Source organism: Argiope bruennichi, chromosome 9 (genome assembly GCF_947563725.1).
Source record: "Argiope bruennichi chromosome 9, qqArgBrue1.1, whole genome shotgun sequence".
NCBI classification, from domain to species: domain Eukaryota; kingdom Metazoa; phylum Arthropoda; class Arachnida; order Araneae; family Araneidae; genus Argiope; species Argiope bruennichi.
In genome coordinates this window covers 72,533,318-72,545,522 of record NC_079159.1, presented here as the reverse complement: position 1 = coordinate 72,545,522, position 12,205 = coordinate 72,533,318, and the positions used below count along the sequence as shown (strand labels likewise).

The following is a 12,205-nucleotide window of genomic DNA, read 5'->3' as shown; positions in this document are numbered from 1 at the left end:
TACTATATAAAAAAAAGAATTACAGTCTCACGCTACGAATGTACACGATGGTGCCGTTCAACCACTGTAGCAATGATTCAGGTAGTGTTTTGATTTATCGTTACCGCCGCCTCTGTTTGGAAGTCATTGCCAACACGAAAATCAGAAAATCAGAAGGTCGATTGATTCATTTAGGAACCCAATTAAGGAGGAAGAAGAAACCATTTATCATCTGGCAGCGGCAGTGCTGCGCCGATCCCAGCAATGTAAATAAATAAATGGACAGTTTCATTCAACGGTTCGCGTTTGACTCTTCGTCGTTGCATCCATTCTTTATAAAATTATGAAATGTATGAACTCTCCTTGTGAAATACACCTTCTTAAATTCATGTTTATAATCTTAACAATTTTTCGCAATTCTTAGAATGCAATGATAATGTGAATGCTGACATGTAGAGGCAAGCCTTTAAGCTAAAAAAAGTAAAATATCCAAATTTTTAAAATTTTAATTCATATCTGTTGGTTCACATTCATTTTTAAATTTTTAATTCTTAGATTTAGAGGTGTCTTAAAAGCGTAGTAAACTTCTCAATTGGTACTTTTATGATCTCAATGGTAAAATTTTAAATTTCTCTCTCTCCAGTTTTCTGAAAAGGAAATGCATGGCATTAAGCAAATAAAAATCATGAAAATAGATTGCATTTATCACAAAGGAGTCCCCTCCCCCCCCAGCTACTGTAGTGTCCAGGTAATCTGAATGACCGGCTGTGATACAGTTCTTCCCTTAGAAGAAATGTCTTGTCTTAGGAGTGAAGGTAATTTGTCTCCACAACATCTCTTTACGTACCAGGGAGACATGAATACTTATACTGCAGTCTCTCATCAAAAAACTTCATAATGTCTTCGGTGGGAAAATTGTATAAATTGCTTCAATTCAAAACTTTTTACTGAATTGCACCCCTGCCCCCCATCATTTTTGTGTATATTATTTTCAGCTGCAACTGCTCTGATGAAAGCACCATGTACGTTTATGGTTAAAAAGGTTTAACACTTGCACTTGCTGCATCATTTCGAAAAACAATTCGAAATTGCTTTTACAATTTCTAAGGGAGACAGAAGACAGGAAAGAACAGTGTTGGTTTAATTAATCGAGTTGGGAAACACCTATTGAAAGTGAAAACAAAGTCTTAAACTCATGATGCAAAATAGAAATAGAATGTATAACTTTATATTATAAATCAATATTCATTGAACTAATGGTGTTATGGACATAGTAATTATTAAAAAATAATTTCAAAAATATTTTTTAAAATATCTTTTTTGTAAATAGATAGACCCTAATTTTGCGTTCAAATGAGAAAATAAGTTGATTCGCTTGAAAATTTCTAGTAAAATTCATGCCAAATGAGAAAATAATCGAGAAAGAATTCTCACAAGAATTATTATTTAAAACATGTACACGTTCTAGAAAATCATTAAAAAAATAATAGGAAGTAACAATTTAATTACAAAAAACCCCCGAAATTTTGAAATATTTACAAATTTTAATATGAATTTTATTTTAATATAAGCAGCTACGCAATTTAAAAACTGAGTAAGCACACAATTAAGAGAAAATGAAACGAAAAATCAGTTAATGAATTCTTTTCTTGGTTTCACCAAATATTATTACCCTTATATGATATATTTATTGTTCATCAATAATAGTTGATTGAAAACTATTTAAAATCAACTAAAATTATACAGTTTTAAAAACATAACACCGAATTTTACTGTAATCAGCACAGATATTCCTTTAAAAGAACCGAAATGAATTATGAATTTGGATTATTATCCTGAAGACTGTATATATTAAAGTGGAGAGTAGGAAGGGACTAAGAAGTGATAAAATAGATTGTCTTGTCAGTGGCGGGGCAAATAGTTACTCTCATTAACATAAAGGCATCTGAAAGATTCAGAAATAAAAAAATGTACCGCATTAAAATGAATTACCATAAAAAATTACCTTTATAAACTATAGTAAAATAGCTTATTATATGCACATAAATGTAATATTCTATGCATATGTTGCTAAAGAAAATTCTTCAACAGCTACTTTTTCAAATTAATTTTTTAAATCATTCTTTCTAATATTTAATGAGGATAATTTTTTTAGAAATAAATAAAAAAAAAAAAAAACGAATACCTCATTTAACTCCGGCACGTTTGGTCCACAATTACATGATTCATCCCAGAATGATAAGCAATTTTATATGCAAACACACTTTTTAAAACACCAACGTTGATTTTTTTTAGCCTTTCATATCCAATTATTATATGTATAAAATTAATTATTTTATGGATAAAATCAAAAATAGAAAAACACAACCAGATGAAGAATTTCTCATTTTTCTGCCAAATTAGTTCTTTCTTATAGTCTTGAATAGAACAAATTTAATGGTGAATTCTTCAGAAAATTTATTATGAATAATAAATTTATGACTTGCTTATTATGATTTAATAACAATAATTGAAAATTGAAATAACCTAGTACATTAAATTGATATATAACAATTTTTCAATTTAGGATAAGGAATCAAAATTTGAACTTTATTGGCTAATCTTGGTCATCTAATAAATTATGAGTTTATCTTCGACTAAAAATAGCATTTTAATAATTCATAAAATCAGCATAATAATAGCATCATAAAATTCAAACTCAATGTAGGCAATAATACTAATTATTGTAAATGATTGGTAATTCACTATACATCAAATTACGTAGTGTGAAATTTAATTTGAAAGCTTTCTATGGCAATGTATAAACCAGATAAGCACTTTAAAAAGAAACGCTAAAAATACAGCAGTTGGGAAATAAAGAATGTGTCGTAGTGTTACACGGAATGACGCACAAAATCACCTTGACCTTCAAAGCGAAAAAAGATCACTTCACATTCGGAAGTTCTCTCTTTGAAAGCTGCAATACATTAGGTGTCCTTATAATCCTTCACTTCACAAAATTGCAGGCCTTTTAATTGACCATTAAATATGCAAGTCACTCTTTCAAATATATTTGCATATAATTTCTTATATACATTAAGTCTTCAAGTTTTTCTATGTATCTTTCTGTTATAATTTTCATAAAAAAAAAAGACAAGATTATGACGTCAAACGGAAAATAATTCCTACAGTTAGCATTAGGTTCGCATAAAAAATAAACTTGTGACAGACAATAATCAATTTATTTAGAAATATCATTCAGTATTTTTTTTAATCGCAAAAAATAAAAATACATTTTACTAAAAGATTTCACCATCCTTTCTAGCAGCATATTCCTTAATTGCACTTTCATTTCGAACATGTATTTTTCCTTTTGTGTACAGATTATTTTTGAAAAACAACATTCTGAATGTCTTTCAGCCTAGAACACAGTTTCACAAATTATGATATATTGCATTATTTTCGGTACTGCAATTTTTACGAAAAAGATTTAAATGAAATTTTTCTGAAACTGAAAGTTAATAAGAGCTCTACTTTCTATTTCAAAATTTTATTAGATAATATTTCAGTTTAAGAAATGATTTGTGGATATTTAGCAGTTAAATTAATATCAAATAATTAGAAATTTCCCAGTACATACCCGAACGTAAGCACACAAATCAGATCGAATAATCGGAACATCGCGAATGCACACGAAAAAATATGACTCAATTCTAAGGATGATTTCATTCATGCATTAATAATCTCAATATATAATCTTAATATTTTCTGTTTTGTCTTATATGATATCTGGAATACTTATATTTATTGTAATGTAAAAGATTTGTGTATGAATATATTCGAATACAGTACACTCCCGATTATCCGCGGAATTGGGTGGCGCGGCCGCCGCGGATAACAAAAATCGCGGATAATCCGAAAAAAGCTAAAAACGGGTATAACAAAAGAGAAAACAGTCATTCCAACTTTGAAAAATCGTTTTATGTACAATAAAACGTAAAATAAACAGCAGGAAATGTTTAACTAACGCTTAATATTTTAGTATATCACTCAAAACTAACCTAAAATGCATTTTGTTAATGAAAACAGAAAAGTGCCTAGTACTTACGAGAGGCGTCAAGGATACACAGAAAAATTAATACATATGTACTGTTTTAATACTGTAATGTATTATTTAATTACAAAAGCATAACTGTAAAACTACACCTTTTTGAAAAAATCAGTCATTTGTGTTTGCTCCTTTCTTTAGAAGCCTTTTCTCTTTGAGCGGAAGCAAAAAAAAAAAAAAACCCTTAGTGCGGCAGGTGCGGATAACCCCCCGCGGATAATCGGGAGTCTACTGTAATATTAATTTTTTTAGTTCTTTGGATAGATAATAAACGTTTATTAAATTATAATTAAAGGGTTTATTATATAAATAAACACAATTTCTGAAGAAGAATCGTGGCCATAGACGGGAAGACACTTTGAATTTTTAACTTCGGTTTATTTCATCTCGGGAGGCATGATTTATGCACAAGCAGAAGCGACGAGCACAACACAGAACGACACAAAATGAAATGAGGAAAAGCTAATGAAAATTTTATCCCTGTCTATATAAACTGTGAGATTTTGGTAGTGATTTCCTACACGTGACGACCACAGGCGAAGGAATCATAGGGATTTTTTTAGAAGAATTTGTTTAGGTCAGAAATTTTTTATCCCTTCACTCAGAGCATGGGAAGCGCTGACGAAAGCATTTTTACAGAGCTTTTTGTTGCCTTTATGAAATAGAAAAAGTGGAATGGGATCAGGAAATAAGAGAATATTTTAGAACGAAATTAATATGTGCTGAATTGAGTTAAAAATTATGAAATTAATTAAGTTTAAATTAGATTTTAAAATAACATTACATATATATATGAATAAACCCTTTAATTATAATTTAATGTAAAACCCTTTCAAGTTTAGTCTTCAAGGAAAACTATTAACATTAATGATAAGAATAACTGCGCATTGAAATCAATTGAATTTTGATTAGTTACTTGATACCACGCATTTTTGAATGATATCCTTTTTTCAGTTTAACTAAGTTAACCCTTTCAAGGGCCATGGGAAGTATGCTTCCCTCCAATTTCATCAATCTTTGTATGAAGTTATGGAAGTTGGCATAAGTTCTTATAAATTTTTCAATGAGACAAAAGCTTAGATGCTTCAATTTCTTATCTCACACAAAATGGTGGGTCTTAATTTGTTACTTAATCATTAATTAACCGAATTAATTAATTAATCCAATTAAATTTATCTTATAGGCTAAATGAATCCCTTTTCTCAAACCAATTTCAGTCCTAAAAATACTTTAATATACCATGACTAGAAAAAAAATGGCCCTTTAAAGGGTTAAAGGGCAAATAAATCTTAATTTTAATACTCCTTTTTTCAGTTTATCCAAGTTGAAGCACAAATAAAACTTAATTTTAAAATTTCTTTTTTCTTACACGGAATCAATTAAAAATAGATGGAATATAAATTATTATATTCATTTAAAAACAGTTTTTTACAAATAGCTTTCTTTCTGTGCAATCTTTTCCTTTTTCTAAGAACTAAAATCACAGGCTACTTAAGAAGTGCGAAATACATCTCAGATACAATATTTTTAAATATCGTCAAAAATAACGAATTAATCTTACCTGCAGAGCTCGAATGTTTCACCCAGCAAAGGGTTAAAAGGTTTGCAAAGTCGTTCCCAATTGGAGGCCAAAGCGGAAACGGCAAATGCAGACAGATACTGGAAGAGAAAGCAATGAATATAACAAATATATATTTTCGAGTAGAAATTGCCCAAATATTTTATGCTAATTGTTGAAAATAATAAATATAGTTTAAAAATTATTAATATATTAATGAAATTTTTCTTTAAAACTCATAATAGTTTGCGGTCTGTAATGTTACCGACTCTCTCTTTTTTAAAAATTTCTTCAATATTGAAGCGATGGTACATTCAGATTTGCCAGGATGGATCAGTTTTTGATTTTTTTTTTGCGTAGAATTCGAATTTAATGTCTTTTTTACTTTCTCGTATATGCAGTATAGAGAAAGTATAATAATCCTAAAAAAATTTGAACTAGATTTTGACGAATCTCCAGGTTTTAGACTTCCCTAATTAAGGAAAGCACATTTTTGGAAAATGTCAATCCGTCCGTCTGTTTGTCTGTGATAAAAATAACTAAAACTACTTTAGACGGTTGAAATTTGGTATACGGTCTTTATACCGAATTTCCAGATTTCTATCAAATTTTGAATAAAATATATTCAGAAAAAGTCCGTCTGTCTGGATGTTCGAATATAAGTTAACACGATAATTACAAAACGAAGAGAGCTAGATAGATAAAATCTGGTACCCATATATTAACATCTGTAGTGTAGACATCTGCCAAATTCTAAGCCAAATTCAATTGTTGGTTGACTGTCTGTCGGTCTGTACTTTCAGAAACAAGTAGACAGTATAATTCAAAAATGCAACGACTTAAATATATCAAATTTGGTATGGGATTTTGTGAAAAAAAGGCAGTTTTGTGCAAATTTTTGCTTTGATTGATTCAGAAATACGTGTCTAAAACGCAAATTGGATTTTTGGATAATATTAATGCATGCCAGGGATTAATCGCCAAAAAACTCGCCAAGGATAACATGATGGATTTAGTAAAAATACTAAATTCATGTCAAAAGTTAAAATTTTCTAACTATTGTATGCTAATACCATGTAAGGTGTTCTCTGGTATGACAAATTTATTAGAGAATATGCACGAAAGTTTTGTGGAGACCATTCTCACTAGTTTAAGCTCCTTTGGAAAAAGTTCATAGTGAAGAGTTGACAAGAGATAACTTGGATACATTTTAAAAAAAGATTTTGAAAAATTGCCACTAAAAATAGTGTTAATATAAAGTGATAATATATAAAGTAATAATATTAATATAAAATCTGCATAAGCCTGAACATTCCAAATTCTTTTACTCTCTTAATAAATTTGAAACCTTTTACCCTGAATGTTACAGAGTTCAAAATTTAAGAAAATCGAATTATTTTGCTTTAATTTATACATTTATTAATATACACATGAGCTAATATACAGCTTCGAATTTAATAATTTATATATTTAAATCATTGTCGGTCACCAATATTTCAAGTTTCTAACTTTCATTAAGTTGAAATGATTTATTCTTATCAAATGAAAATATTCAATACCTTTCTATAAAATTATGTATTTTCAAAATTAATTAGGTTGTGTCAAAACTTTTAAAGTATAAAAGAAATTTATTTTTATTTCCTACAAATCTGTGTAAAGAATAAGAATATGATGATATTTAATAAGGTCATTAAAGTTATTAACTAACTACCGACAACATTCGCTTTAATGAACAAGATTCCACGGTAATCCACCCTAATTAAAACCACATAATCCGCTTGTTATTTTGCTACTACTTAAAATAAAAACAGCTTAATGATTGCTTTGAAACTAACAAAAAATATTTTGTAATATTTAGTACAGTTATTTCGATTTAATTATTTTCAAGACTAAGCTTTCACAGACCGTATTAAACGTATTACGATACATAATCCTGGAAAAAAAATGAGACAATTTTCCTTAATAAGCAGGATTACAAATGTGTGTTTTTAATATTGGGTGGACGTTTTCTGTTTGCCCTTGAATTAAATTTTTTAAAACAGATAATTGGACAACATTTCTAACCAAAAAAGAAAGAAAGAAAATCCTTTACATACAAAGAAAAATTACTTGGCCTTTTCAATTCTGTCTTTTAATTTCGGTTTGTCGCACATGTTAGAATATACATAGAATACAATTTACAGAGATATATACTCGAGATTCAATAATAATAAAAAACAAAATTTCTTCCCTTGCTTCTGATTTTTGCAGTAATAAGATATTGCGAAATTTTGCCAAGAAAACAATGCAGCATGTACGCTGCCAAAAAAGCACTATTTTTAGATGCATACTACTTATCTCTAATAACGCAATGATGTTCTGTTTTGCGGATGTGATGAATTGTACGACGCAGAAAAATTGACTGATAATAACAGCAGTTTAATGCGCGTTATTTTTTAACAGTTATAAATATATCTTCATGAATGAGTTTCTTTAATACATTAAGTCCAGCTCTGTGATTATTTTAGAAATTATTTAATAAGAAATACATTGGGCAAAATTTAGAAGTATCTATAGTTCGTTAACACACCGAGACTAAAAATTTTTAAAAAAAGTAAATACTGTATTCTGATAAATGAATATAAGTATAAATTAATATTAAATCTCAATTTAAAATCAAATTGCGATTGATTTTGAGAAATTAAATACTAGAAAATACGTTTGCCCTTTATAGAAAAAATCCTGATCTAGAAAGGAAAAGTTATTTGAATATATAATTTCTTTATTGACAGATTTAAACATAAAATAATCTTATTTCACTTTTCCTGCTGTTAGTGCTTATAATAAGTCTCAATGTAAGAAAATTATTTTATTTGAATTCATTGCCAAAATAATCTTCTGAAATTCAGTTCAGTTCAGGTATATTAAACGTCCAGTTTTAAAGCAACACAAGAGCTATTTTAGGATGGACCTCGTTATTTTGAACCCTAGGGAGATGACGAGGACGAAACCTGAGCTGGCATCTCCTTCTTCTAACTTACGCCCCACACCAGCGGGAGGATGTTTGGCCACAACGGATTCAACGCGCACCGGGTGGTATCCAGTCTCAAACCTGAAACCCTCTAATTCCGAAGCTGAGACCTTACCACCAGGCTTCTGACGCCTGCAAGAATCTTCTGAAAGATCCACCGATTTCCACGCCACTTTTGTTTTACAAGATGTAATGAAAGGTAGAAAAGACATTCTTTGTGAATTTCTAATTCTCTGTTTTTAGGTGAATACATAGTATTCCGGAAGCACCTTTTCATGTTCGGATAAAATAATGTTTATCTTGACTTGTTGAAATCACATCGCCGATATTGAAACATACCTCCTTTTGATTAATTCTGCGGAAGTTGCATCCATAATGAGATCGCTTATGCGCACTTCACATCACGATATTTGCAACGTCCCAACCATGAAGAGAGGAAGAAACATCTTTACGATACTGGTGAAAAGATGTAGGATAATTCATAAACTTTAAAACTATAAATTAATTAAATAGAAATTTAAAAATCATAAAATAGCATATCAATGATTAATAGTTTTAAAAACTGTTAAGTGTTTTTTTCACTTTTAATTTTATTTGGTGAGAAAACATACTAATATATTCAATCTATTTAAGCAGTTAATATATCTATATCCGATGTGCGATTGCTTTCTCTTTTTCAATGCAAAATGGAACTCACAATAATTGCCACATAATTACACTGGTGTCGCCTAAGCTGAGCTTTGATGAACTGTTGGATTGGTAAGACAGAAAAGAGCGCTAAAGAGAATGAATTTATGTTGAAAAGAGCTGTACGAAAGATGCTTTGGAAAGAACTTTATAATTTTAAACTATGGTCAGAGAATGAACACGACAGAAATGTGTAGAACATGTTTTCTAATGTTTAACGTAGGTGGAAATATACAAAAGATTTTGAATTTTTAATGAAATCGAATCTTGAATACCCTATCATTCTCCACAGATACTCCATCGCGGTCAGATGCATTGTTCAGCGAGTCATTTCAGAGTAATGCATTGTACAGCGAGTCATTTCTACAACAATCCTTTCAAAGTGAACAGTAAATTTCCACATAACATTATGCTCGTAAACATCTAAATATTATAACGTAATTAAACTTTGTTGAAAGTCTAATAATGATAGATATTTGGTTTAACTTCTCGAAAAAATATTCTGTATGATAAAATTTGAAAAGCAATGAAATATTAAAGAATCTTAGATTATCTATAAATTCATCGATCGAAACGAAGAAATAAATGAGTAGAAACGCTTTTTGATTTGATAACGTGAGCTTTGTGAATTTCGATATAAAAAAAGAGTTACAATAAATATTACTCAAAAATAAATAATTTTGTAGCTGAGTTTTTTTTCTCTTTAAAGGCACAATGGATGACATTAGCTCGGCCAATATTCTTGAAAGCAAAATTAATTTACTTTCTAATGAGTTATTTCAATTGAAGTAATGAGATTCGTTAGAAATTATCCTTTCATTCAAGTTAGGAGTATAATGGGAGTAATTAGGAATCTTGTTAGCTATAAAAGGTTTCTACTTGTAGAATTCCTATAACAGCGGTGAACCTTTATTTTGGAATTTTATTTTATCTCTTTAACAAGGTTGTATGAAACCAGCCAATGAAAACGACGGGATATATTGATTCTTTCTCCGATAATTCTAAGCATAACACTGCATGCTTTTGCGCTGGCATTGATTTGATTGGAAGCTTCATATAGCTATTTCCCATTGCGTCTAATTTGCTTACAAAATTATTACTTCCTTTTCCAGTGGAGATTTACTATCAGACAGTTGCCTAGGTCAGGGACTAAAAAGAGAAGTCACAGATAGACCAATTAAAATTGTTTTCGGCCTATTGTCGTATAAATAAATGTGTTAAAAATGCAAATTATGGTTTATAAAAGATCAGGCCTGCAAAATGCATTCAATTGAATTATTTATATCTTCACAAATAAAATATAAATAATTGTTAAAAATATAAGGTAATATGAATTATCCTTTAATTGCTTATGCTATACTACAGTAAACAAATGCTTATGCTATACTTCACTTAGATTATACTTAAATAAAAAATTATTCCTAAAACACCCAAAGAACTTCTTTAGGAGAGAAAGTCTGAACGAACGTTTCTTTTTATATTTTCGGAAAAATTTAAACAAATGGAAAAAAAGCTTCTTTCCCTAGAACGCTCAAATGAAATGGGAAATATATTAAATATATTTTCACATGATGTAAGCAATTCCTGATTATTGTCATATCACTTTTTTGCAATTCCATATAAAAAGAAGTACATATTTACAAGAAAGAACAAGAGCAGGAGTATATCCCAAATGATTAAATTTTGACACTCTGAGGTAATCTTGTATCCACTTCGTTAGGTTCTGTCTAGGCTCGCCTTTAAGGATTGTTGGCTTTCAGGGTTCCGAAAATTGTGCTGAAGTAAATAAGACAGTTTGGGGTTTTATCTCTGGTCCCTTTGGAATTTTCTTTGTTCTCTAAGCAATTTCTTCGAAAATCCGTATTCCAGAGGGAGATGCCGAAAACTGCGACTTCATCGAATTTCTTTTTCTTCCAGAATGAATGGAATACCCAGAGTCTCCACCAAGCATGTCGCGTAGAATTATGTACAATAAAATTGATATTGGGGAAGAGAGACACTTTTATTCAATAAATGTGCAGTAAGCAATCAGATAACTGAGCTGCCACCCGCTTACAGCAGTCTCTTACATCTTATTATTTAAGCGAGAATTCTTTATATATATATGTAACAATTTTCGGAATCCTGTCGACTTTTTAATATGTAACATTATTTTATGTGAAGCAGAGTGCAGTTTGAAGACAGTGAAGAGGCTTTTTACATTTTTAAATTCTTTTTAATCTATCGGGAAAGCATAATTATTTACAAGCAAAGACGCGGACATTGCGCGTCCGCCACAACGCGTTGCAAAAGCAGAAGTGGGGAAAAAGAGGGCAAAATAAATTATCCCTCGCCCCTTAGATTTTGATAGGGAAAATATTTCTTCATAGTGCTAATGTATTAATAAGATTCTGATAGGGATTTCTGACGCATGTCAATCACATGTAAGGGAAACACAGGGATCTTTTAAGAAAGAATGTGCTTACTGGACATTTTTACCTCTTCACGCCAAGCGTGTGAAAGTGTCGGCGTTTAGCTGACTAAGCAATTTTATAAAGCTTCTCTTGAATTAATTAAGTAGAGAAAGTGGAATTGGATCACGAAATAAGAGAATATTTTAGAATGAAGTTACTAGGGGCTAAATTAAGATAAAATCTTGGAAATTAATTAAGTTGAAATTAAAGTTTAAAATATCATTACATATATATATCGTTTATCTCGGAAATGGCTCTAACGATTTAGAAGCAAATTTGGTATTTAGATAAGGTTTTGCTTTCTAAGTTCATCGATATAGGTGTCTTTCCTTTAAAAAAAACTGGATTTTACACACACAAAAATATTTTTATAACTAAATATTGGAGATTTTTTTCTATCTGATCTCATGCTGACAATATTATATAGTGCA

At 29.9% G+C, this 12,205-nt stretch overlaps 1 protein-coding gene across 3 annotated transcripts in view; it reads right to left on the bottom strand.

The window, feature by feature from the left end:
• Window positions 1–12,205, bottom strand: part of LOC129985242 (oxysterol-binding protein-related protein 2-like) — a 213,299-nt gene that overhangs the window by 46,034 nt on the left and 155,060 nt on the right. For all 3 annotated transcript variants that reach the window (XR_008785546.1, XM_056095200.1, XM_056095201.1), the window contains one exon: window positions 5,628–5,725. Coding sequence is in view for 2 of the 3 variants with exons in the window: in XM_056095200.1 (XP_055951175.1) it covers window positions 5,628–5,725 (98 nt within the window). In the remaining variant the exon portion in view is untranslated. The remainder of the gene's footprint in view (window positions 1–5,627; window positions 5,726–12,205) is intronic.